This window comes from Fusarium phalaenopsidis (assembly GCF_050370095.1).
Source record: "Fusarium phalaenopsidis strain FUZ10S chromosome Unknown contig_32334, whole genome shotgun sequence".
In the NCBI taxonomy this organism is placed as follows: Eukaryota; Fungi; Ascomycota; class Sordariomycetes; order Hypocreales; family Nectriaceae; genus Fusarium; species Fusarium phalaenopsidis.
This window is the reverse complement of record NW_028145390.1, coordinates 59175-86835: the sequence shown is the minus strand read 5'-3', so window position 1 is coordinate 86835 and position 27661 is coordinate 59175. Positions and strand designations below refer to the sequence as shown.

General features: G+C 49.9%; 6 protein-coding genes across 6 annotated transcripts; 5 read left to right on the top strand and 1 right to left on the bottom strand.

Moving 5' to 3' along the window:
- Positions 1-341: 341 nt before the first annotated feature.
- Positions 342-1433, top strand: LRP88_14163 (uncharacterized protein; the record flags this gene model as incomplete). The annotated part of the gene is made up of 3 exons (XM_083250513.1): positions 342-1040; positions 1088-1250; positions 1300-1433. 3 exons carry the CDS (start codon positions 342-344, stop codon positions 1431-1433), a joined length of 996 nt encoding a protein of 331 aa, XP_083093578.1.
- Positions 1434-7633: 6200 nt separating this feature from the next.
- Positions 7634-9115, top strand: LRP88_14162 (uncharacterized protein; the record flags this gene model as incomplete). The annotated part of the gene is made up of 1 exon (XM_083250512.1): positions 7634-9115. One exon carries the CDS (start codon positions 7634-7636, stop codon positions 9113-9115), a length of 1482 nt encoding a protein of 493 aa, XP_083093577.1.
- A 369-nt stretch (positions 9116-9484) lies between these two features.
- On the top strand, positions 9485-10801 carry LRP88_14161 (heme-dependent oxidative N-demethylase family protein; the record flags this gene model as incomplete). Its single annotated transcript, XM_083250511.1, has 4 exons — positions 9485-9586; positions 9639-9801; positions 9853-10373; positions 10424-10801. The coding sequence occupies 4 exons, from the start codon at positions 9485-9487 to the stop codon at positions 10799-10801; spliced, it is 1164 nt and encodes a 387-aa protein (XP_083093576.1).
- Positions 10802-13346: 2545 nt separating this feature from the next.
- LRP88_14160 (transcription factor domain-containing protein) lies at positions 13347-15029 on the top strand (the record flags this gene model as incomplete). Its single annotated transcript, XM_083250510.1, has 1 exon — positions 13347-15029. One exon carries the CDS (start codon positions 13347-13349, stop codon positions 15027-15029), a length of 1683 nt encoding a protein of 560 aa, XP_083093575.1.
- A 5484-nt stretch (positions 15030-20513) lies between these two features.
- LRP88_14159 (T6SS phospholipase effector Tle1-like catalytic domain-containing protein) lies at positions 20514-21887 on the top strand (the record flags this gene model as incomplete). Its single annotated transcript, XM_083250509.1, has 1 exon — positions 20514-21887. The coding sequence occupies one exon, from the start codon at positions 20514-20516 to the stop codon at positions 21885-21887; it is 1374 nt and encodes a 457-aa protein (XP_083093574.1).
- A 2617-nt stretch (positions 21888-24504) lies between these two features.
- On the bottom strand, positions 24505-25470 carry LRP88_14158 (uncharacterized protein; the record flags this gene model as incomplete). The annotated part of the gene is made up of 2 exons (XM_083250508.1): positions 24505-24821; positions 24873-25470. The coding sequence occupies 2 exons, from the start codon at positions 25468-25470 to the stop codon at positions 24505-24507; spliced, it is 915 nt and encodes a 304-aa protein (XP_083093573.1).
- Between the last annotated feature and the right edge of the window lie 2191 nt (positions 25471-27661).

The following is a 27661-nucleotide window of genomic DNA, read 5'->3' as shown; positions in this document are numbered from 1 at the left end:
CCGTAGGCGAATCAAGTCACACGGCAATGTGCCAAGGAGGGCCCATACGTACCGTAAGCACTTAAAAAAGGCTCCAGGTCATCTATCTCCAGGCTGTCGTGCAAGCGAAATCCTCCTTGAGGACGGTATTCTCTTTGAACAATGCAACCGCTTTCAGCACGTCAGCGACACGGGCAAGAATGTCTTATCTGTCTCAAGAGCGCCGAGTCTCTGGCTCCTCGGCTCGTTGCCCCGCGCGGCCGAGAGTTGTCCCGTGATATCCGTGCCACAGAGGAGAGTTGAGCCTTCAACCATCAAGACAGTCTCAGGAATACCATCAACCATTGACCAACGTTTTAAAAATGGCGCCCCTTCCTATAATGAATCCAATCAACGCCCTCAGCCAAGCTTTCCCGCCAAAACCACACTTCACAGAGTCTTCAGTGCCTGATCTGACTGGCCGTGTCGCCCTCGTGACGGGCGCCAACACGGGCGTCGGCCGTGAGGTTGCACAAGTGCTCTACAGCAAGAACGCCACTGTCTGGGTCGCCAGCCGCAGCGAGGAAAAAGGTCGGGCCGCTATCGAGACCATCAAGCAGCAACATCCGTCGTCCAGCGGCGCGCTGAAGCTGCTCAAGCTTGACCTTGCTGACTTGACCACTATTGGTGCCTCGGCAAAGCAGTTCCTTGGAGCTGAGAGCAGGCTTGATCTCTTGTTCAACAATGCAGGCGTTATGACGCCCCCCGAGGGCTCAAAGACGAAGCAGGGATATGAGCTTCAGCTGGGGACGAATTGCGTCGGCCACTTTCTCTTTACCAAGCACCTCACGCCTCTTCTTCAAACGACAGCCAAGACAGCGCCGAAAGACTCTGTCCGCGTCATCTGGGTGTCCAGCTCGGCCGCCGATGCATTTTCACCCACAAACGGCTTTGACCCCGATAACCTCGATTACAACCAGCCGCGCACGATCCTGCACAAGTACGGTGTCAGCAAGGCTGGCAATTATTACCATAATGCCGAGTTTGCCAGGAGGTATAAGGAGGACGGGATTGTGAGCGTGGTAAGTCTCTTCATTGCCCTCAGCCAGCCAGTTGCTAATATACAAAGGCGCTCAACCCCGGCAACTTACACAGCGAGCTTGACCGTACCTCAGCCTGGTGGTTGTACTACCCTCGAGTCGTAACTTGCTACCCCCCTATTAATGGAGCTTACACCGAGCTCTTTGCTGCATTTTCCCCTGATATCACAATCGAAAAATCTGGGATCTGGGGTAAGTGACCCAATTCCCTACCGAGGGCATGGTTTCTAACGGCGTCTAGTTGTCCCTTGGGGTCGATTTATGCCCATCCGCCCAGACCTACAGGCTGGTGCCTTACCGGAGTCCGAGGGCGGAACGGGAATGGCAGAGAAGTTTTGGATGTGGTCGGAAGAACAGGTAAAGCCATACCTGTAAGCTGCAGGATTATGATCATGACTTGAGCCAAGGCCGAGACAAGGATCAAAGGCTTCAAGACAAGCGTGTTTCGTTTAATAGTATGAGTTCCGCCAGCGTCTATAGAATATGGCTTTGCTTCAGGCCACTGGTTCTCTTTCGCCGACACCAAACAGACATGGTTTAGCTCCAGGCCACTGTTCATTCCTCGAGACGTCGCTCCCAGCTTTGCCCCCCTCAACAACAGGCACCACTTCCACTCGACAACATACAATGAAGACTCGTTTGACATCCAGGCGATTTGCCTCGTTTGGAGCCCCGCATCTTGATTGCTTAGGAGGCGGAATAACCATACTAAACCAGAGATCTCAAGAATGAATAACTCGCTAACCAAGCATCTGCCCATGATCACAGATATTCTTAATGTCAACACAGTACGCTGAGGTCATTCTTCTTCGTCCGACACGGCGGCTCTTCTTCATCCCTCAAAGCAGCCCTTCCTTCTTCATCCCTCAACGATTCTTCTGCATCCCACTGAGCAGCTCTTCCCCCTTCACCCTGCAACGATTCTTCATCCCTCCGAGCAGCGCTTCTGCGTCTCACCGAGCAGTCCTTCTCTATCTCGCACAGCAATCATTGTTCGTCTCTCCAGACGGACCTTCTGCGTCCCTCCGAGCAGGTCTTCCTTTTTCACCTCGCAACGACTCTTCTGCATTCCTCTCAGTAGCTCTCTATCTCCCACGCAAGGTTTCTTACAGTACGTTCTTCCATCTTCTATTATCCCCTGTTTAGTCGAGTGCTAACGTTTTGTTAAGCCTCTGAAGACAAATCCACGTCACTCTTAAACTGCACGTTAGGTTGATGAGCTTAACTGTCACTCTGTCACGCAAGTAAGGACATATTCCCAGAGCCTTCACGGATGTCTCTTTCATCGTTCAAGGGTTTGGCACTTCCCTGGCCCGGTAACGCGAGACCCTTGCCCAGGAGATGGACCAGCAGCGCCGGACCATGGAAGACATGAAAGTTTTGGAAGCACTGTGAGAATGGTTCCTGGACACCGAGTCTCATATTCCACCTGTTCTTCGCATGGTGATGCAGGTCAAGTGCAGCTGGGACACGTATGAGCGACTGGTTGGGATGGAGAACGCGCGTAACTAATCCGACGGGATGTACTGCGACGTGGGATTGACATGCGCCTCCCCCTTCCTTTTTTTCCTCCTCCATCTTTTCCCCTCTGGTATTTAATACCATCGCCTCCCTCTCTTCTCAGCGCATTCAGGTGTGCAGGGGTATGGAACGGCATGTCGGCTACGATTGGCTTCGCTTCTGCTGGCCTTTTCTTTCTTGTTACAGTGAGCAATCATGGCGTTATATGCTCATACTCGGACTGCGAAATACGGAATACGGAACACAGGCAGGGCTATCACGGATGATTTACGACACAGGCACTATAGGAAAGGTATGGGAAGGGAGAACTTTCACGGCTTATGACCTTCGGCTTATGACCTTCGGCAATTATGGAATTATTACTTGATAGACCACTGGGTTTCTTTCTATAATGTACACGCTCCTAGTGATTGCACTGTGACCCTCCCCCTACGTGATTGCCGTACTAATCACTCGAGAACGTGGTGTTTCTTGGATATTAATTAAGGATACAAATCACTGTCTGCTGGGAATGGATCGTGCTCATCAGTGTGGCCACGTCGCTATCCATCTGGCTGAGACCATTAACTACGTGTTGAGAGTGCTGGTTTGTTTCAGCTCGTCCTTCTATGTTGCAGTTGGGTGAAACTTTGGCGTCTTGAAGCTTTTGAAGAATATCTCGGAGTTGACTCAAGGTGACTTGGTAACCCAGGCTCTGAGACTGAGCGTCTTCCGTGGTTTCCTTGACAGCTTGCCGAACTTGCTCGGCGAAGCTTCCCTTGGTCTCGGCTGCTTGGGCCTGAATGGAATTCTGGATATCCAGACGCATGGCCACTTGGAGGCCTGTGCACTCGCGGCTGATGACCTCCTGGATGTTGGGAGGGGTTTCCTGTAGATCCGTGCTCTGGCGACGTCAGACATCTCCCATGGATGCCACGCTCCGTGCCACAATTTCTGAAGCCCTTGCCTGGCTGAAAATCTCGGTTTGTAATTGAGTGGCCCGGTGGGAAAAGCTGTCGACGGCCCATGTCACTGAGATTCTCTACTGGGTCTTCGAGTGACGATAGGCTTGCTCCAACGACGTGATCCTTTTTCGAGGCGATGAGCTGCTGTAGTGGCTTCCGGGTTGTGTCGGTTCCCCTTCCAGAGGTAAACGCTTTGCGAGACTTCGGGCTGTTGACACGCTCCCGAGAGCGCTGGCACCAACTCGATCGCGTGGTGTCTTGCCCAAGAGAGGAGCTCCTGCTTGGCGGCAAGGGGGAGGACGCGAAGCACAACATCGCCGAGGTAGTTCTGTCTTGGCGCAACTCCGCTTGGTTAGTCGAACCGTCGCCCATCCTCTCATTCAAACCATATTAGGGTGTAAGAGCTTCTTGGCGATCAAGAAAACGAGACACGAGAATCTGCTTGCTCGCGCTGGCATCATCGAGCGTGCTTCCTTCATTGACGGTTTGGACAGAAGCGTCTGATTGGTCTACCGTGTCTTGTTGCCGGACGGGGAGGGAGGTGCCGTTCTAGGCTGAAAGGCCCAAGGTACGCTCCGACAGCAGCTGAATATCCGTTCTCTACGGGGCTTGGAGCATCGACCATCCAAATGTTGTTGGAATTGTTGAGGGGAGGGTCCGAGAGGCTGTTGCCGACTGCGATGAGGAAGGGGCTCTTCTTTGTCTGCTCGTATACCTGGATGGCAAAACGAAGCCATTGCATGGGCTTGTGAACCGGCATGGAAGAGCCGGGTAACATTGCTTGCCACATTTCGGGCAGGAACTCTGCGATAATGGATAACCGCGACGGCTGAAATCAAGAGAATAGCTTGGGGACGAAACTGAATTCCTTCTGGAATAGCATCGCCATACCGTTCCAACTGGTTGAAGAGCTCGCCGGCCTGGACCAGATCTTAGTACCCCCAGATTTAACAAGCTTCTCAATCTCGGGTAGGTAGGTTATCATGTCCGCTGGGATGGCACAGAGCTTTAACTTATAATATATTAGATATTTTCTGTGAGCCTTGTTAGGCTTGTCAAGCACGCACTTGGTGAAAAGACCGATTAGATCGCTTCTCGCACCACGGCTGGAGACGTGATCTGCGGAGCCAACCCGACGCAAACCCCGACCGATTTCAAGGCTGCTTTCGTCAAGCGTGTGCTCTCCAAGATTGTCGCCTGGGGATCAGAACCTTTCCACTTTACCATAGCGGCCCTGACTCTTCTTATCCTTGTCCTCTCCGCCGGGGCTTTTATTATCACCCTTTAGAAGAGCGAGCTCCTTCAGCATAGTGTTGTTGTAGAGGATTTTAAAGATGAGACGGCAAGCCTCTTCGAAGACATTGAGGTTCTTCAAGGAACTCAGCGGGCCTTGGCTAAGGAATGGCAAGAGTCGAAGAGAGATTCCCGGCGTGAAGGAACAACTGTTCTTCGGGGATTTGGCTTGTCGATCCAAAGCGCGAGGATCGCTCATCGTTACCTGGCGAAAAAGCATCAACTAGAAATGACCATCACCAAGATCCAAGATGCCGCAGGCGTTGCTGACCCAAAGTGGCCAACAAAGGGAGGCTTGAAGCCCGCCCTCCGCCGAATCATGCTTCTCTTATCGCAGTTAGGTGGACCCCCCTTCGAGTTTACGCTTGAGGTGGAAAGTGTCGCAGAGACCGACGAGATCCTGGGGGCTTGCGAGAACCTCAAGCTACAAGAAGAATGGTTTGGTCCTTTTGACGCCACCTCGACAATGGAAGACGGACTTGACGATGTTGTAAACCAATATTACAGTGGGAAGAGAGGACGCAAGGCTAAAAGATCTTCACGACGCAGTCGCAAACGCCACACCGCAGCTGGTTAGAATGCCTTCGACTCGATAGATATTGAACCGATTCTACTTGGTGAGACTGCTCATACACTCAGGAGACCACATGTAGCTATCATCTCTTATTAATTAGGGTTGCTAACGCTGGAGGAGACTGAAGAGATATCTTGATCTAGTGTCTATAGATGTCAGTAAGGATGTTGAACGGTAATTGGGCTTGTGGGCACAAGAAGGGGGCATTGTTCTTTTGATGGCGAGGAGGAAGGGTACATATATGGTAGCTGGGGCAGTGGAAGGAGGACATCGTGATGCATTCGTCTTGGCGGCCTCGCGGTCCTTCGTGCGTTCGAAGAGACTAGGGTCGTGACGAGTGCTTTATCGAGCCATGGTCTTCTCGGTAGCGATGCCATCGAAGGTGGCTTTGAGGAGGTGCTGCTTCGTTTTGCAGGATATCCATGTTGAAGTGCCGACGGCAGAGAATGTGAATTACTTTGTCGAGAACTGGATGGCGAAAAGGATTCGAGCAAGGATTCGACCCGTTATGGGTGATCTTGGGCATTTGGATTTCGCCCTCATGAAGGAGGTAATAGAGTTACGGTAGCCGAGCCGTATCGAGCCTCACCCTCGCCGCTGAAGAAGACAGCGGCGACCTGGAAGATATCATTCGTAGATATGACGCCGCAGATGTTGAATGGCAGTAGACTAAAGTGGCTGGTCTTGTAGGTGCTGTCGCGAAGGAGAATGACACTGAGATCATTCTTCGAGCCTTGCCTGACAATGTGATCGTGGCCACTCCTCAATCTCGCGAGAATCCAAGCAGGTCGAGAGCCAGAATTCCAGCTCAAGACAACATCATCTTTCCTCTACGTGGTGGCCTTAACCCGGTAGGTGGCGAAGGCCCTGGACTAGAGAAGCCCGTGGTTATTTGTGTTTGGCCTTGTCTCTATCCACACGGTCGAGCACCTGGCCGGCCGGAGCGGACTTGACGACGAGCTTGTAAGGGCAGCCAGTTAGTCACTTGTATGCTCATGCTCGTCGCACACTCTCATGTTCGGTGCTGGCACGTAGGTATGACTTACAAAGCATCGCAGCGTGGGATGGTTCGACTTTCTTTACTACCTAGAGCCAGGGACATTGTATAGGAGGGAGCGAGGGAATCAATGGCCTCCCCAGCCGCATCAAAGGTCAGGGAGGAGCAGCCAGAAAGGGCCTCCATCGCGAGCGGGACATTGGTGGAGGTGTGCAGTCGCGATAGCCTCACGTCTGGTTGTGCATTTGCGATCACCCAAATGCCGGATCACGTGCGTGAAAAGAGGCCAGCCCCATCTCGGTCCTAATGCATCTCTGCCCTCGGTATTAACGCGTTGTGTTCTACGAGCAAGACAAGACTAAGACATTGTCCCACTCTAAAAATACATACAACACTGTACCTGGTTTTCGTGATGAAGTAACTGGATGCTTGAGAAAGAAGAAGCGTTTCAGCCTCAATTTGCATCAGTTGTGCTGTGCTTGGTTTATCAACCGCCTTATCGCTTATCTCTTATCGCCATCGCAACATCTGGCCAACACAGCGCTCATGATAGGGGGCCGCCGTCTCCACTTTTCCCACGACGCTTATCATGATCCAAGAACCATGACGTCGGCTCCGTCAGCAGGAATGCGGTCCAAACATGGGGAAAATAAATCAGCCATGACACTTTTCAGCTTCGCATTGTATGTCGAAAGTAGCGCAACACAACTTGGCACCTGTCTTGTCACTGCTTCGGGTTGTGGGAAGTCACGGGTTTATTACCTGCCGCTCCGGACATCGTTCGGCCCCACCCCCCACGCTTTTAGAGTTGTCCGCCCCTGGCGGGCGACCTTGGAACCCGGGCATGATTTCTTCATCCTCGATCTGTCTCTCTCCCTGTCTTGTCTTGCACATCAGCAGTTTGCGCTTTGGGGTACATATGTCTTGATGTCTTTCATATTGATTTCTTCTGCCTTATACCCATTCTTGGTTATATTCTCACCAGACAGACTCATCCCTCCGATCCATCATTGCCCAGCCTCCTGACTTCGTGTTCTGAGGTGATTGCGACATCTCCGAGTGTACGACTCTTCCGCTGATAGAACCTACCGTTTAACCTCTGTCGCAACGAACAGTCGGAATCCCCTTCACTCCCGCTCGATCCAGATAGCACCGCGTCGAACCCACAAGAGCTGTACGCCGTCGGCGACGTCATCGATTGTCTCAAAACAATCGCTTGGCGGTGTATCCGTGTGCGAGATTGGCAATGCCATCCCGTTACCGATCCGGTCGGCGAAGAATTGCTGTCACAGCATTCGTGGTAGTCGCACTCTTCTTCCTCAACATCGGAGGATTCATTTCGCTCCCCTTGCACTTCGACGAAGCAAAGGCCGACCGTCCAAACCTTGCTGTCGCCCCGTCTTGCGCCTCGACCCTCGACCACCTCCGTCGCCCTGCCTACGGCCTCACAAGAAACGTCGTGTACCAAAAGCGATGCATCCGGCCGGTCATCAACGCCAAGCTCGATAGCCAGGTTGTGTCGCAGAACCCCGATCCCCTCATCAAGCGCGGACAAGTTGTCCAGCTGGACCAGGCATGCGAGGGCTGGACCGAGTCAAGTTGCGAACCAATCACGCTCAATGTACCGCCGGCATACCCCGTCCAAGATTACTCCGGCTTCCTATTCGGTGTTGCCACCAACCTCGATCGCTTGAACGAGTCGCTGCCGCAATTCGAGAGCTGGCTCGGAAACACACACGCTCGGCTGTTGGCGGTGATTACGGATCCTGGCGACGAACCCAAATATGAAGTCTTGATGAGGCAGTTTCACGATCGCGGAGTCGAGCTGATTATTAAGAGCCCATGGAACGACAAAATCACCCCCAACGAGCAGCACTTTGCCATTGTACGTGACCTGCTCCGTTACGCGACCCCCGAGACGAAATGGACGGCAATCGTGGACGATGACACCTTCTTCCCGTCCCTCTACCCGATCAGTCAGATTCTTGGCAAATATGATCACAAGCTGCCGGCATACGTGGGCGGCTTGTCGGAGAACCACGACGCCGTCAATCACCATGGATACATGGGCTTCGGTGGCGCAGGAATCTTCCTCAGCCCAGCACTTCTTCGCGAGCTAGACCCGCATCTCGAGGCATGTCTGACAGCGGAGCATGTGCCCCAGGGCGACGGTCTTCTCAAGCAGTGTATCTACAGCAAAACCAAGACAAAGCTCTCGGTCGTGAAAGGACTCCATCAGCTGGACATGGGCGGGGATATGAGCGGCTTCTACGAATCTGGTCGTCTTCCCATGAGTCTTCATCATTGGAAATCGTGGCACCAGGCCCCCGTCGACAAGATGGTCAAGGTTTCCGAGTTTTGTGGAAGTTGTTTCCTGCAGCGGTTCACGTTCGGGTCCGACACGGTCTTCACCAATGGCTACAGCATCGTCGAGTACTCCGCCGGACTGGAGAGCGTTGATTTGAACAAGATGGAGGGCAGCTGGGAAGGGGCCGCAGGTTTTGAGTGGAGCATGGCTCCGATGCGATCCAAGATGGACCGTCGCCTTAAGAAGAGCTACCGTCTTGTCGATTCGGAAAAGGTGGGAAAGAATCTGCGGCAGGTTTACGTCCACCGTGTAGAGGACGATATACCTGGACGTAATGAAAAGGTGGGGGATGCCAAGAAGGCTCCGCTGAAAATAAATGAGATGAAAGACGAGGTGATAGAGCTTTGGTGGGAGCTGTGATGGATTAGATTCAAGTTGATGATTGTCGAGAACGGATTGTATATATGATAGACGATACCAGCCATGTGGGATAAGCTAGATGGACACTTGCATGGGCTATGTAATGTTAATGAACGTTTCCTTATCTCGTCGCGGATATGAGAGTTGATGTGGTGGAGTGTACTAGCCCAATAGGTACAGCACCACACCCCATGATCACGTCTATCATTGTGAAGGTCCTCACTCAGGATTGAGCGCGTGGCGTTCTCCGCGATATCGGAGTGCGGAGTAACCTGCAACAATGGTCATAAAAAGGGCAGCGTCCATATGCTGGAGTTGCTGCCAGAAGCCGTATTCCTGGTCGTCTTACCTCCATCACAACATCTCAAGATGAACTTTAACCAAGGACTTGACCATGCCCTGCGGCCACTGATTCAATCGATCGCTCTCCCCGTCGTAGCGTTCTTGACACTCTGGGCTCTGGGAGCCTTGGTCTGTTCTACACTACTTCTACTTGCTGCCAACCTGTCTAACTGTGCTATAGACTAAACAATGGATGTGCCGTCGGAGAAAATACTCGCGATTGGGCGAGGCAGTTATTTCTCGAGAAGAGAAATTACACGTCGAGCCTCTATACGGCTTTGACTGGAAGAGCTCCGAGAGACGACAACTGCGCCCGTTCAAGCCCACGTATCACATCACAATGGGTATGGCTAGCACTTAAGGATAAAGACGCTGGACTGCTGACTCTCTCCCAGCGATCAAGGCTGATACGCCGTCGGAGCTCATCACCATCGATCAAGACTATCTGGACCGCATCAACCTTCGACGGGAACTCATCGCTCAACATGGTTCTACTGTCCATGGCTGTATCTCCGAGGGGGACGCAGCCGTGCGAGAAGTCTACACGTACCTCTTATCTGAGTATCTACCAACTCGCTTTCCCACAATCTTCCAACTCTCCTCCGACAAGTCCGTGTGCAGAAATCTTGTCACAGGGATGTCTTTTCCGACCACGCCCATGGCCAATGCCGAGGCGGCCCTGCGTGTCCTCGGCGAGACAGTCGAGGAAGATCTCTTTCTTCTTCAGAAATTTCCCGAAGGTCATCGATCTGTCGCATTCATGTGCTGTTTTCCCGCCGGCTTTGACCCATCTGCGAAGCTGGGGAAGACACTCCAGGAGATTCATGCACCAGTGCCGTCGTATGACCGAATTGGAGCTAGCATGGAGAGATTCTTTGGGAAGCTGGAGGTTGGCAAGGGAGTAAAGAGGACGAACGTGAGTTGCTCTTCATACAGATCGAGATTCTTATGTTAACATGGACGCAGTGGTCGGTTCAGACTCATACGGAGCTGTTCAACTCAAAGGGGAACCACATCACCGGAGACGACACGTACGAGGACGATCAAGAGGTGGACATTGGAAAGGTGCGATGGATTTGTTTCACTCCGAACACCGGAACTGACACTGGACAGACATTCCTTCGCATCGAGCTCCAGACTCTCACTCGCCTCCCCAATACGGGGGCCGTCCTCTTCTCGTTCAAGACGTACCTCTACCCCGTGCATCAGATTAAAGAGGAAGGCCTTGGAAACGCCTTTGCAGATGCCATCGAGGGCCTCGCCAAAGGGAATGCGCCAGGGATGTGGAAGTACAAGAGTGCTGTGCGGTGGGGGAAGGGAGTGGTAGATTATCTACGATCATGACTGGACCTTAGCCCATCTCACGAGGACAGGATTCTCCACACGGCATTGAGACAGTGGACGGCGATGGGTATTGGGCTAAGAGACCTACCCCGCATTGCGGCCGTCTGAGCCTGGAGGAGGTTATCTCGTGCTCTCTTTTTAATTCCCGAATTGGGAAAGCCGGCCATTCTAATAGCGAACATGGCGAGGACAGTGATAAGGTCGGTAATTTTAGAACATGGGGGAATGCCGAGATAACCATGAGACAAACTAGGGGGAATCCCATTGTTAAAAGGAGCAGTTAAACTGAGAGCAAGCAGTGTTAACCTCGGCACACTCGTCACTTGTGTAGCCCCGACCACCCTCAGATCAATGATAACCGTAGAGAAATGTCACCTTGAACCTCCCGCTGTGGGACATAACCGTTGCGGTGTAGTTCTTGTGGATCGACACCCTCTCCTCGTCGAGGATCCCCATAGTAAACTCCCTGGTCTGTTGGTCGTATCCATCCTTGTCAGTCGGCTTCAGCGCTGGACTCTGGCTGTCTTTGATCGTTCTGCACTCTTCCGGCGCGATTGGGATGAGATTATTTGGGAAACCCATGACCGGGGTCCCGGTGTCTTCGGACTGGAAGAGAACAGCTCCGTCGTTGCCTGGATGATGTTAGATCCCGGGCTGACTTCCAGCACAGCGTTTCGAGATACCTTCAATGACAGAAACTCCTCCATACGCTCGTGGGTAGTTGTCCCAGTTGATCTCTGTCCAAGTGCCCAGATTATGAGCTCGACTGTCGAAGTTAACAATAGAGCCGCGGACGATTCTTCCTGAAAAAGAGCGACAAGACATGGGAACATTAATAAACACAGCGGTGTTAGACGGGATCTGCTGGGATTATTAGCTCTAGGCCCTGTGCCAGGCAGAACAACTTGCATTCATCGCCCGGTACGGCTTAAAGTCGATGCTATTCTGGTATATCATGAACCAGCGCAGAGAAGCGTCGCCGTAAACGGTCTCGAGGATAATGCCAGGCTGGCCGAAATCTTGATCGCCGAAGAATGGGTCTGGGAAAAGCATGAGCTGGTGATGCGCTTTGCGTCCAAGTGGCAGTCTCACACCTTGAACAAGGGTATAGTCTCCTTGAGCAGGATCTCCACAGAATGTCACCGGGCGCTCTTTGGGCTGAGACCCAAGGGCAACGCGTGTGATAAATATCAAGAGAGCCAAGTGAATCTTCATCTTCTGCAAGATCAAGTGCCTAGTGCTGATGTGTCGGATGAAGACAAAGGCGCGATAAAGGCTGACAGCCCCAGGCAGGGGCCGCCCTTTACAACTTCCCGTCCGCATGTCCTCGTTTCCAGGGAGGACAAGACAAGCGAGGGTACCGCCATTTGTTCAGATCATGCCCTTCTTTGGCAAATTCCGAGTTGTTTGTCCCACTGGACATCACACGAAAGGCAAACAGGCCAAGGTACCCCCGAGCCCGGACTTGAACAGCCTGCAAATGAAGCATAGACCCTAGTGAACAGAGCCGTATGTCTCAAACATATCTGCGATATGCCTTCCCGACATTGGGCCTTGACAAAGACACGCAAGAACCATAACCGCTCAATTGGAGACCCAGCATTGACAATTCGAGGGTGGGGCCCTTCCGCAAGGAGTTTTCGGAGCATCTCCGATTTCCCAATCCAGAAACAGACCAGGGCATGATTGGCCGTGATTGTCGGTAGGCAACTCAGTCTTGGCAGTTAAAGGGTATCGAGAGACCATGATGAATACAGACTCATGATGATGAATCTAGACTTGGGATTCATGAAAAACATGATTCCCCGCCTCTAGACACCCAGCGTCTACCTTTCCAGCTGGTTCAAGATTGTTTGTCGCTGTATCATGGTGTTTGCCACGCCCCGAGATGAGGAAGCTGACAAATATGGGGCATGACGCTAACAGGCTATTGAGCTCACGTCTGGGAGTTGGGCGGACCGTCTACATCATCCATCTCCACGGACGGACACACAAGTCAACCATCGTCAAAGACTTCATTCTTGGGCCCCTCGTCCTTATATCTTGCGTCGTACCTTCTTTCCCCCCCGCTCAATGTTCACCACATTCGACATCACGACGCCAAATTCGCTCTCGAGCGAAAAACCTCCGTCTCCGCCATCCCAACCCCGCACAAAGAGAGCTCAGGTCTCCCGCGCGTGTGACTGGTGTCGCTTGACTCGGGTAAAGTGTGACTCGGTGCGCCCGTGTCGTAACTGCAAGCAAGCGAAGCGAGAATGCGTCAATTCCGGTCGTGATGACTTCAAGAGCGTTGCGGCCGCGACTCGGTAAGTTGAGGCCCCATATCATGCTCACATATGGCTGATAAGCGTGCAGGGAGGTCCAGCGGCTGAGGAGTCAGGTCCGAGAACTTGAGACAAAGTTGATGGAGCCGTCACCGTCCAGTGTCAAGAATGTTTCCAAACGCAGACGCTCCCCGAGATGGAAGGGGACACGGATGAACGGAATTTACTATGGCCCTTCATCGCTCGTCTACTTCACCCATCGGTTATCAGCATTCACCAAGATGGACTTTAAGTCCAACTTTCTCTCTGCTCCAAAATTCTCACCCTCCCCATCTCACATAAGAACCTCCAGTCAGCTGCAACGCGAGCAGCAGGACGCCTTACTCGACCTTTACTGGCAGGGTTATCACGCCGTCTATCCTGTGTTAGACGAGGCCGATTTTCGGCGTCACTATGATACTCTTTGGCATAGCTCAACGGGAAGAAAGCCCTCTCCCTTGGTGGACATTGTTATCGCGCTGTGCGTTCACTTCAGCTCTTCTTACACGGCATCGGACGCTGTGGCTCTTCCTGATCAACCAGGATACGGCTTCTACCTCCAATCTCAGCAACTTCTTAGTCAGGATCTCGAAGTCCCATCCTTGAGCACAGTTCAGTGTTACTTCTTGAGCGCCATCTACCTCCTCGCCCTCGGCCAAGTTAATTCAGCCTCCATGATGACCGGGTCAGCGATCAGAGCTACTGAATCGCTGGGTCTTCAATTCGGGCATGACCGTGACGAGATGTCTGAGGGCGAGCCAAGATTATTGACGCCAGACTCGAGAATCTGGACGTGTTTGACCACCCTCGATACACAGCTCTCATTGTACCTGGGCCGTCCATTCGCGATCCAGGACTCCCAGGACTCCCAGGTATACAGCATGTCGCAGCCAGAACCAGACCAGGTTGCACAGCTTACGGGGCCAACATTTACCCTCGCAGACGTCAACTGGCTCCGCTTCAAGTACGAAAGGCAACGACTCTTCCAGATAGTTCGCGAGATCCAAACCGAGTTGGTAGCCGTGTCCGAGGACATCTTGGAAGACATAGACTCTCCAGACTTTTATCAACATCCTCCGTCACGCGAGAAGTGCGCCCAGTATCTCTCGCAACAGCTCAAACGACTTAAAGTATGGATCCAAGAACTTCCAGAAGCACTCAAAACACCACGAGTACAGGGAGTCCCATTCTCTGTTGACCGTTCCGCGTTGAACCTGAGTCAGACAGAGCCTCTTTGGCTACAGAGACAGCGCCTGATCCTCGAACTCGACTATCACACACTGATCATGATGCTCACCAGGACCTTCAACTCATTCCTGCCGACACCGGCCCTTGGCACGTTCTCTAGCGACAACCACTGCATGACCTGCGTTAACTCTGCTATTATGGTGACCAACATGTTGCACCAGGTGCTGAATGACTCAGAGATCCTTACGGGCTGGTACCAGGTTATCGACTGGCAACGAACGGCAACTTTTGCCCTGGCTGGCTTCGCCTGTGGATATCCCATTTGTCCACTGTCTCCCTCAGCACGTAAGGCACTCACTCGGGCTGCGGGAGTGTTCGAGAGAGCTGGGTCCAGGGACATGGTACAGCTGGCTCAGAACCTCAAGGGGAAATGCCTGGACATTGTCCAGGCGTTTTGCGCTCGACTGGGAATAGTCACGCCCGCAAACACGCCAGCTGACCAACAGACCAGCCTAGAGACTGTCGACGAATCCTCTGTCCCGAGCACCTACAATGTTATGAGTATTGGGGAAGAGGTGTTGGCCAATATCGGGCTGGACAACCTACCTGACGATCCATCCTGGGCGGGAGAAACGCCTTCTACCCTGTTATGGGGAGACTTGATGAGAGATTTGGACTCAGGGTTGGCATCTTCACTCGGACATATCGGCGTCACTGAGTCATCGAGCCAAACATAGGTCATAGTTCGATCTGGAAATAGTGGTTTTATTTACGATGAGAGGCCTTGGGCATCGTATATGATACGAAGCAATGAGGGGTCTTGAGTTATGGAAGATCTCCCTGCTCTTGCCTATTTGACGGCTTGCCGAATTTGTTCATTTGGGCCAATGACCCCTTCACCCGGCGAGGGGGTGTTTTTGGATTCTGGCCTTATGAATGAAAAGGATTCTCTAGATATCAGACCCTGTGTTGTGAATTCCATGGCTTCCATATGGCAATTCAGGCCAGCCGTTGCTTAACGACCAATGTTAAAGCGTTGCAATTGAACACTCATCATTGGCACGTTTTCGAATAAGGTAGTATGGGCTAAGACGGAAAAGCAGATAAAGTAAGACGATCTCTCGGACTGGTTGCCGAAAACTGGTATGACGCCGTGGCGGCAAAGCACCGTTTGCTTGGAAGTATCTAATGGCCCAATCAAGCGTTGTCATTTCAATTCTAAGGAATGGAAGACATCTGCCCTTGGCCTGGGAGGGGGATTGGACTTGGCAATAATAGAATGGCGAACTACCATTTTCTATCCTTGTTCGGAGGTATTCGTCCTAACCTTTCCCTTGGTCTTAAATTCTCGTCCTAGTCTCACTATTTTGAATTCTAGAAAATTTCGCTTTTCGTCTTCATATAACCAGAATTGAAACATGATCTTGGTTGAAGTAAGTTGCAGCTATGGCCGTCCTTGCCAACTGGAATGACGAGATCCGGTTTGGAGTAGCCGATGACCTCTTCAGGAGGCTGGCGCATGTTGCGGAGGTTCGGGCCATCGTCAGACAAGCTTTTGAACAGAAACAACGAGTGACCGTCGTCGGTGCCATGCATTCGACCACTGAATGCACAGTGGGCACCAGCATCGTCATCTGGATGGAGAAAATGGCTCGCGTCGTGTCCGTCGAAGCCTCGTAGTTTCCAGCATATCCTATATGGTTACTACTATTACTACTCTTCCATTATCTTCGTTGTCTGTCCCCTGTCTGTAGTTTATCCCTTGTAGAACCCCCGCCATGCCTTATTCCCGTGTTTTTTTTTTTTTTTTCAAATAGAATAGCTTATCAATTTATTTTACGCGTCGGGATGTGCTAGGACGCGCTCCTACTCCTTCCAGGAGGCAGCTAGGAAACAAGTCTTTAGACCCGCAATTAGGGTTCATGATCTTCTATCCTTTCTGTGGATAGTTAGATGCCTAGAGAAGCATAAGAATATGGTTTATGAGGCGGCCCGTAATGCTGTTTTTAGTATCTAAGAGTAATAGTGCCTTAGATAATATTAAGCGCTGGTTAGTATTTAGTCGATCACTGGTTCTCCCTGACTCTTAAGAATGATAAAGGAAATAGCGAAAGAAGTTGGCTATGTTGCTAGTATAAGACGAGCTTAGTACTTGTCTGAACTGCTAGTGGATAATATTGTATATAAAGTTGATCTGACTGCTTGGTGGAAGGATGTCGGCGTTGTGTGGTTTCCTTGATTGTCTTATATGGCTGTTGACTTTTATACTATCGCGTTATCTTCTGCCGAAACGGAGAGAGATTTTAGTAGTTGAGGGAGGATAGTGATACTACTTAGGTGCCGCCTGTGACGTTATAGCTATGGCTTAGTGCCTTTGTTTGTGGAGTAAGGCTGGGATTTATTAACTAACTCTTTCCTTAGGTATCCTTAAAGGGGATAATTAGAGGTAGGTTCTTTAACTGGCGAGCAGGATCAGCATAGATAGAGATACCTAGTGAGAACTATGAGTAATCGATCGATCAATTGATTTTAAAGCTTGCTATGAACGCCACGACTAGCGTTAGGCAGCAGGCTGATGCTTATGATATCGGGAGATTAAACATAGGTTTAAGAGACCGACCTTCGATCGGTCGCTTAGATAGAGGAAAGCAGCTTAATTCAACTATCTCTTCTAACCACACCTATTTTCACCCCTCGATCCACCCTCTTCCGAGAGGAGGAGGAGGAGTAGTAGTAATAGTCCTTTCCATTTCCGTTTTTAATGCTGCCCTGGCAAATGGCAAGCTGCCAATTTCCATTGCAAACCTCGTTCCTCAAGGCTCTATGCGTAAGCCGAGACCGGCTTGCCTCCCCTATACACCTAAGAGTTTACGTTAAGCGCTCTGACTGGACGCACCTATCAGGGCTTAATTCATTAACCGAAAATGCTAAAATCCTAACCAGATTCAGCTAGATACCTAGTCAACAGGGCACATAACCTACAGAAGCTTCAGCGCAAAGAAGAATACCAAAGCTATAGCGGATAGTATCACAACAAAGAGAACTATAACAGAGGCATAAAAATTAGTAAAAGATCCGATACCACTATAGAGAAGCTTCTATAAATAATCTATACTTACTAAGCGGATCAATGACCGTTTGGGCAATGAGGTGCGAAAGGTCTCTAATAGGAACCCTTCTTAATATATCGATCATCGTGTGGTAAATCGTATTGACAAAGGTACTGGCGATTGTCTGAGAAATGGTTCTTACGAAGTCGAGGATCCTCTGCCTAATATTCCATGGGACTTGGATAGGCAGCCCAGCCAACCTTCGACAGATTCCGGTAGCGGCACTCGTGGTTCTAGTCATGACATGGGCTGTAAGGCCGGCGCTGTCCTGTATGGCTGTCGCTGGGAGGCTAGTGACCATTCGGATGGTGTCGGCGGCCCCACCACCACCGTTTCTCACAACCGCGGCGGCAGAACCAACGGGTTGCTCTATGAACTGTCTGGGGAGCCCAACAATTTGTCCAATTTCAGCGCCGACGGCAGCTATTACCGTCATACTGCCGGCTGCAAAACCAGTCGTTTCCTGTATGGCCGTCGCGGGCAGCTCCCCGGTTCCTCGAATGACCTCGGCGGTCATGCGACCGCCGTCTCTGACAACGTTGGCGGAGAATCTGGCGACTTCATCAAAGACCCCAGTGGTAAGGTTGACAACGTTTTGGAAAGCCTGCAGAGCGTTCATTCCGACAAAGTTGGTGGGCATGCAATGAATATGACTTGTCGAAAAATCGTTGACCAGGCGAAGATTTTCTTCGGGTCCCTCACTAGAAGAAAGAGAAGCCGGGTCAAGGGCTGCGTGTGTTGCATTCACTCCAAACTTAGAGATATGAAAGATTTCCACCAATACTCAGGATGGGGATATTCTCCTCGGGTGCTGATATACGGTAGTCGTTCCCGTCGTCTGACAAATGCTATGCGATGGTTTGTCAAACTGAATGCGAAGGAATTGATGAGATAGCAGCTCTTGGTTTCTAGTTATTCTGACTAGAAAAGGAATGACTTTATATATGTAACATGACAGCTAGGAAATTGAAGGGACGGAAAGGAAACGTGCCCTTTGAAGCAGGCAGCGGCCTAGCAGCAAGGTTCGGCCTCCTCAGCTGCCTCGGCTGCCTGGAAGGGTTTGTTGAGTGACTCCTCGCGTCATGGCTTTGTCTGGTCTTTATGCTTTCATGGATTTGCAACCTAAATGCTGGTGCGCCGGGTGGGTGAGGAGAGTTCTATCATCAATCATAACAGAGTTCTGGTTTGAAGCCAAGATCAACGTTGCACCCACGCCTGCGTTGTGTGTCATTGGTGGCACGGGGGGTAACATACCACAAGCTAATCGAACTGCTAGACTAACTCCCATCATTTCTCTGGCTGGTTCTCTACCCTAGCGGGAATATATGTCTGCTGGACGATGCCGTCTACGGGTCAGGGTAGATTTGTTGAGATGCGGGTGATGTTCAATGAAGCAGAGTCTATGACTAGTATGAGACGTTTTTGTGGCTTATAACAGCCATTCTTTGCGAACGTATGTACACTGATGCAACCGAGGAGTTGTATATCTTGGTCTGACGGTAGGACAATAGCCTCACGGTTGCATGCGTGTTCAAGTACCGGAACATACGCCATAAGTGGAACTTCCCACCCCTAGGCCATCACATGTCAGCACATCTACTTGTAGCGCAGTACACCCCACCAATTGACTAGCCGCAATCTGCGTCTAGAACCTTGAAAGTCTGAACAGCAGTTCGAGCTCGGTGTTCAATGGCAACCCAATTGAACCTGCAGCCTCCAAGGCTGTCATTACAGACGTTGACGTGACGACCAGACTAAAAATTAAGAAGACTTGTTGTGATGGGTGATATAGAACCAAGACAAGGCATGTCAGCCCACCTCACGTTCACTGTGCCACCACCAGCTGGCGTAAGCCATGTGTCGCACTGAGCGTGCTAAAAGGATCAAGGGTCAGATAAATGATAATGAGTAGCAGCAGTGTGTTGATTGATTGATGTCTAAAGTGTGAGGCACTCCCGCGAGACATAGTGCATAATAAACGGGAAGTAATGGCTACATTTCAAGCGCTCAGGCGGCATTCTACTAACTTATGTGGTAATTGCCAACGAAGCCGGGTCGGCCGTAGATGTTGATTCCCGGTTCCTTCAGCTCAGAAAGCAATGTGTCTATTTTCATGGCAACGTCACCTTCACCTGGACTCCTTCGATCAGCTGATTTGGTTTGCTACCTTGAAACTTCACTACCCTACCTTTAGTTATGTTCAGCTCTCCCAGCCGTGGCGTAGATTCACATGCTTCAGAACAACTTGCGATAATGCCACCAATCACTTTTTCTATTTAATGACCTGGGTCTAAATGAAAGAAACGTCATTATGAATTAATCTGACAGCCTCTAATACCTTCCCCAGCGCTCCATGTTTTGGCTTCGGTATTACCACCTCGAGACACGTTATTTGGTCATGAAATCGATCTGATCAGTCCCATGAGTTTAAATAACCTTGATTCCAGTTCACGATCCATCCATCCTATTCCTTATTTACAAGGGCAAAGACTAATCAAGGTTCAATACTAATTAAGATTTCAGACCGCCAGCTGCCTTGCCGATGTAACCATGTAAGCGCCAGAGGGCATGGATCTGTGCGCAGGCAATTGTCATGCCCCAAAAGGCCGGGAGGCAATTTCAGCCCGGGCGTAAACTCCATCCATCCGTCCAATTTCAAATGCAACTACGGAGGACCGTTTCGTAGCCCTTCAGCTCGTCCAGCAAAAAGAAGAGACAGCCATATCAAAAACTTTGTCCTACGCCAAGAAAACGCCACATCAGGTCATCCCTGTTAGTCACAAGGGCACAAACAGTGCTGTACAGCACCGCTAATTTGCTTTCGATGCTCGCAGCGACAGTAGAGAGCACATCCACTGCGAGCTCTCGATAGGTACTGCTTAATCGGTGCTTCTAGCGGGAGCTGCTCTGGAGCCTAGCCCAAAGCAAGTATCTTTTAGTCAGGCTGATACTGATGCTCGTCGATACGTCTTGACTGAGGACAGAATTTTTGGTATGATCCTCAGTATAAGAAGCGCGGACTTTCTCCCTTATCTGTTTAGTCTAGTTTCGTGTTTCTTACACCGGCATTTTCTTTCTGCTACATCTTATCTTTACAAGACCTGGATCGGAATGGCAACAACAAGAAGAGTTATCGTCCTGTGCGACGGTACCTGGTGCGGTCGAGAAACGAACACCAAGAGCAACATCAATATCCTTGCGCAAATGGTTGGAGTCAATTTGGCCGCGAATCCTGCTGTCAATAACCCACTAACTCACGACGTTCGTGCTAGATATTTCGACGGGGTCGGTTTGGGTGGTGATTTCATGAACTATCTCTGGAACGGCGCTTTTGCGACGCAGGCGGAAAAGGAGTGTACCGAGGTTTACGACTTCATCGTACAGAACTTCACTTGGAATGCGGATGTGCGCACGGAGGTGTGGATGTTCGGGATTAGCAGGGGTGCCTACATCGTCAGGTCGGTCGGCGGCATGATCAATAACTGCGGGATCATTCGAAACAGGGGAAACGCGGTGTTGATCAAGCAGGTCTATGGCATCTATCGGAGCCCGCATGTCGTTCATCACCCTTCGTCACCCGAGATGGCCCAGTTCAGAACAAATGTAAGCTTTGCGGCGCGGTCGCCAATCAAATTCATGGGCATATTCGACACTGTTGGAAGTCGCGGCGTGCCGAGGCTAAACTATCACACCGGGACTGGATTCGAGTGGCCCGAGTTCCATGACAACTTGGTATCGACCGCTGTGAAGAAGGTTTACCATGCCTTGGCAATGCATGACCGTTTTTGGGCATTTCAGCCATGCCTAGCGTCGAGGAACCCGAGCCATGCCAACAATCCAGATCTTGCTGACCTCGAGATACACCAAACATGGTTCCCGGGCTGTCATTACGACCTTGCTAGACAGGAATTCCAGTTCCTCCGAGAAGGAGGCACGATGCTGGAAAATACCTTGTTCCCTATACTCAACATAATCAGTAACACGGTCTACCCCAACGAGAAGCTCGCAGATCTGGTCCTGTTGTGGATGCTTGAAGGCATACAAGCACAAGGAGGGGGAACTATTGTCAGTCAGGACGCGGCAGGCAACCCTTCCAACATCGCAGCAGAAATAAACAGCATCCAGCAGCTCATCAGGATGAAGAGTAAGGGCACTGGCGACGTATACTCCAATATCCTCAGCTACCTTCCTGGGGGGAGGCTTTTCTCCGCTCTGCTAGCCTGGTGGAAAAACTTTAACAAAACCGCATACGCTATCCTGTTTCAACCACTGGACAGGTCGATACCCGATGCGGGTATCGGTAATGGGAATATCTCTCATGTGTGGAATGAGGTCTATCACTATACGAACGCCGATAATAACATTGGAGGGAATATCATTGAGGCAATTGCTGATGTCCGACCGCCGCGATATCCGTCGCGGACTTACCAGAAATATCTCACGTACATGGCGGCGGTTGGACGGCCACCGGTTGGACCACCCTAGAGAACGGCGACTGTACAGAGCTGCCGGTCTTTGGCAGATGCCCTCATTCAGCAAAGTAAAATGTATGACGAGAATATGGGGAGTCGCGAGTCAAACGCGCGTGGCGGACGCGCTTCGGAGGGGTTCCTGTCTGGATATGCCCTTGAGTATTCCGGCTAGTAGTTTCCGCTCTCGTGATATTTAGTTCTTTCCGAATATTGCCTTGATGTCATCGATTTGCCGCATACATGGACAGTCTCATGGTGATAGTATCGGGCCACCCTTACCACTCCTTGGGTAGTCGCCTCGCGTAGCAATTCACCTTCCTAATCAAGTTCCAAGTATTGCTATAAATCTTAATAACGAGCGGTGCATGTGAGTCTCTCTCTGGATGGGCTTTCCAATATGGTGTTTGCCAGCCTCACCCCCAGAACGGGCTGGGACATCTGAGAAGGCTGATGATGTGCAGGCGTCTGATACGTCGCCTGTGCATTTGCACAAGAGTCGAACTCGATAAAGACTGCATTCATTGGCTGACCTTTACCAGTCTGGTATTCCTGGCGTAGCTCGTTGATATGTTCTTCCAATGATTGTAGATGTAATCGCGCCCACTCAATCGTATCAACACGGCGGCCCAGTTTACTGAGCACATGATGGCTTGGTCTTTTATGGTATTTGAGGCGCTGAGATGCCGGAGAATTGTTCGTTTCAGGGAATGCTAGGCCCAGGCCGTATGGGTGACTGTATTCTGTGTGGGTTGATACTGGCGAACGACCCTGGCTCTCGGAAACATGTACCTGAGATTCATCTTGCTGTGGTAATTCTCGACGCTCACAAGTCCGATTCTGAATATTTCCTTTCTCCACATCTTCCAATTTGGGGCGCTTCGGTACTGGTCGGCTCTGGTGAATCCAGTTAGTGCAGGTGGTGTATAAGGGTGTTATGCTAAATGGCTGAGGCATACTTCGGGCAGCGTTGGATCGTTTGATGAGCGTTATCTCAGCCTCCTCCAAGCAGATCGCTGTATTTTCCCTTTCTTTAATAAGTACCTTCAATTTTCCGGTGGTGTTTGAGGCCCAGCAGTTCACCACAGAATCTCCAAATAGTCCGAACCCGTTTCTCATCCAAATACTCGGATGGGACACAGGTATAGAGGATGACTTTAGAAGATACTCGCTGGGTATAATTGGAAGACAAGAAATAAGCATGACGTATGTTAATATAATAGACACATTCGCGATAGATCATGAACAAGATGAAACCTATATTCTGATTAGGGTTCATGCTTATCGAAGGAACATGGAACTTACCGGTAAAGAACCAACACACGACAACATGAGCGTAGTATTTCTCTGTCTTATCCTCGGTCGGAATCGTTAGATCAGGTGGTATTCGCCCGCCAGTCTTGTGAATTGGGAGCAGAATTGGCCATATGAAGCAAATGCCAACGACGCATATGACACACAAAGTTTTGATATGTCGGAGAAAAAGGAAACTGTCAAGGGAGCCTTCGTCAAGAAGCACTGTGTCTGAAATTCTAAGAAATGGTTCAATCCAGGTTATCCAGCCAGCCGGAAGCTCTGAGCTTAACTCGCTATTGTCTTATACGCTTGAAGTTCTGCAAGTTGAGAAACATGGCCTCCTACCTGGGGGCCTGGATACCTTTAAGAGCTTTGGAGGAATACACTCTGGGGATCCTTGGACGGATAGCAAGGAATAGAACCCAACTCAGCGCCACGTAAATGACTGCAGGGCCTAATGCTATGAGGACAGGGCCAAAAGAGCTCTTCATTAGAGATTCCAGAGCAGAAGGGCTATTTCCGTTACTCGGGCGGTCGATATCTCTGGCATTTCCTACTCTGACGTCATCTTCTCCAACTGAAGGCTCCATCTTCGATAAAATCAGCACAGGCTTCGGTTTGAGTCGTGATTCACGCAAAAGGCCAACAGACTCCTCGATCTCACGGGTATTCCAATGGCTTTACCTCAACTTCAAACATTGTGTCGAGGCAGAGTAATATGTAGATTATTCCTATGAGGCTGATGGGGCGACAGACGACAAGTCCTTGCAATTATATGAGCCGCGCTCTGCGGCTGAGACACAGTTCATGGTGATCGCTGTACTGCACCGGCCTCTTCTCGGAATACTTCAGCAGTGTAGGGATCTTGCGCATCGTCTTGTAGACCAATTGCTAATGAGAAGCACGTGAGACAGTGCATGCAGCTTTCTATTTTGGAAGGTTTTCGTATTCCTTGTATTACCATTTTACTTATTGTTCGGCCTATCATGCAAGTAAGCAGCCCAATACCTAACTTGGTCTGATACTGCGTGCCGTGGAGTACCGATCTGAAGTTGATCTACGCGTAGATCCATTCCACAGTCCTAACTGAGCTCACACAACCAATCGCTGTGGAACTGCACGTACTGATGTCTCTACATCCGAAATCAGAACATGGCCACGGCAGTCAGGTAATCGTGCTGCGAAACGAGGGCTACCATATCGAGCTTCTGCGAAAAAAGGCCGTTACAGTAAATAATCCAAACTTGAATTCGTCGCTGTATGGAGTATCTCATTTAACCATACTAACACCGTGCATACCAACAAGTACTACTTCTCAACTATTATTTGCTTTAGGCTTAATACAATAAGAAACTCGAGGCGACTAGTGCAATAAACAAAGCAAAGGTACCGTCAAGCCCTAGTCTCTCAGCAGAATTGGGATTCACACTTCCCTCGGTGACATTCCTAGCCCGCAAACACAACAAAGAAGCAACCGGCATCTCGTCCGGAGTTCTCCACTCCGTGGGATCGCGGCGACCCCAGTTGACTATAACAGTCCAGATACCACGCACCGCATTATCATAAGCCTCGTCCTCATCTACTCCCAGGCCGGTAGGGCCGGGGCGTACGGCTATCAGTGGCTTGCCATCAAGCAAGCTGAGGTTTGCGCCCACTATTACTATGCATCAGTCCCCGTGAAATTGATCAAGGGTTGGAAACTCACATGAAAAGCCGTACGTGCTGGCGTCGTCACTAAAGTAGTCCTCACATTGTTCAGGAATATTGGGCAAAAGCCCGCACCCATTATTGTCCGTACTATTCCGAAAATATATATTTCCCTCTCTGTCTAGAGCTTCGATGCAATCGTCGGAGAGAAATGAACTGCAAGAGCCGTCGTCATCCTGGCCGTCATCAATAGCGTCGTCATCCAGCGCCTTGGGTGTCCAGAAGGCGACGCACACGTGCCAGTCGGATTCGTTAGAACGGCGGCTATTGTTTATCGCAGGCAGTTTCATATCTTCAGGTGCCGTGATACTGATGCTAGTTCCTGGGTAGTTGTGGTCTTCGTCTCCGGTGACGTTGGCGGCCACTGTAATAGTTGCTCTCCAGCCACCCACCGTCTCCTTGGGCGGGAAGGGCCCCGAGACATTATAGGCGTCAAAAGTGTAGGTGCCGGTAGCATTGGGCTTTTTGAAGTAAGACTCCCACTCCTCTACACTCATATCATTTGGGGGCCCGGCTACACCAACATCGCCATCATAGGCGGTGGTTGGGGGCAGAAGGGTGAGCATCCAAATTGTGAGCGCTGAAGTTGTCTTCATGTTGGATGTCTGGCGGACAGTAGATCGACTAAGGGGGAAGTAAGCTTAAACCAGCTATAACTTTCTTTCTTTCTTTATGGGCTTGGTCCTTGTTTATATGCAACATTGGACGCCGTTCAGCCAAGGCGGATTGACACAGCCAGCGACTAAGAGTGACAGTTCCAAGAGCAAGGCAGCACTGAATCCTCCGACAATCGACTCCCTTTTTAGGTTATCAATCCTCCGAATAGAAACCCATAAAGTCCAATCAGATGTTGAGTTGGCTGCTTGACAGAGTGGCCTTGTATGGGGACGGGTTTGCTGACCGCTGTGACGTCGAGGAGGTAATAGAGATGGTAAGGATTGTCGTCGTAGGATTGGCCGCGGCCCACATCTCGGACTAGCTGATGCTGATTATGACGTTTCAAGGCTGAAATTCTCGGCAATAATCAGGGCATCGCCGCCCAGCGCATTTCACCCCATGGCACAGCTCGGAGGTTACTCGATTCGCAACAACAAGCAAGCCGATGCAACGTCCTTTGGTGCAGTCTGTCTCATGATCCGACTCCGTGCGTCATTTATACTTGTCAGATAGATTGAAAAGAAGCAAAGTTTTGATTGATGTTAAGTAGCAGTTAGTCTTAAAGCCTAACGTACATGATAAGCATGCGACGCATCCAAGTATGCGACGCACTTTTTACCACCCTATAGCATTTAAACTATAATAAAAACGCAATAAATTAATTAATCAATTAAAACTACTCACTATACTCTTCCCCAGAGGTCTCAATCACTACCTGACACGTCCTTGCATTATATCCGGGCTTGCCGCATATACCACATCGCCGAACGCCCGGCCTAACTAACCTTCCTTGACCACCACTTCTCGACGATTCCGCAACTACCTACGCATCCACATCCATCTAATCAATTACTTACCTTACTTAATCTACTATCATTACCCCTCCTTTCTATAGTTAGGTCTTTTTTGCCCTACGGTTCCGGCTTAGTATCTTATTTGCCTACCGAAGGTCTTAGTTTTTAGCAACTAGTAAGGCAACCTTATGCATAACTGCCTTTATCCCTTTCTTAAGAGACTTCATAGCCTTAATAATTAACTTAGGAGAGCTACTATAATGCCTCTTAATTTATCTTTCGAGGTATTTAGACTAAGACCTAGCCTTAAGCATAGTCTTTGGGGTCTTTAAGACTGTAAGGATGCGAAGTGCCTGAGGGCCTCCTTATATACTGATGTGGCAGGCAGTGCCAGCACGTTGTGCTGACACTGGCGGATCTTTTGGTCTATTGGATTAGTTTTGCACCTGCCTGATACTCTTACAAAGACCCAAGGGGTCATAGGGCTAATTACCTCCTCGGTAGGCGTTAGAGTCTATAGCTACATATTAAGCTTTAAGACCATACTTTCTAGGTTAAGAGGAATAAGCCTAGCTCCTCTAAAGGCTAACCTAATATTTCTTTCTATTATAATAGCCTAATACGCGGCGTAAAAGGCTAAAAAGAACTTAGTCTTTGTAAGGATGCGAAGTGCCTGAGGGCCTCCTTATATACTGATGTGGCAGGCAGTGCTAGCACGTTGTGCTGACACTGGCGGATCTTTTGGTCTATTGGATTAGTTTTGCACCTGCCTGATACTCTTACAGTCTTAGAAATATAGGTTATAAAGCATCTAATTAAATGCTTTATTTCTTAACTATAAGCCTACTTAAGTAGGTTAAAGTACCTAATATTAAGAGGCTAAAGTAAATAAGATAAATAAGGCGGTATATAAAGTATAATAATCTTCTTTTTCTTATAATATCTCTTAAAGTTAACAAAGTAGTGACTTTTATAGCTATTAAGGATTAAAAGATAATAAGAATTAACTAATTAGTTGCTTATATACTAGTTAAAGTGCTTAAGCTACTTAAAACTAATATTATTATTAGTCTAACTATTTTAGCTTAACGTACATAATAAGCGAGCGCCGCAGACAAGCGAGCGCCGCACTTTTCCCTCCTATACCTAACTTTTCATTTAATTAATTAATTATTAACCACTAAATATATTAGACCTAAATACTAAGGCTAGAATGCTTCTTGCCCTTTAAGCCCTTTAAAATAACCTAAAACTAAGCATCTAAAGCGCTATAGGGATATATAAGATTAATAAGTAGCGGCTACGTCGCCGCTAGCAGGGCATTTAATCCCGACGC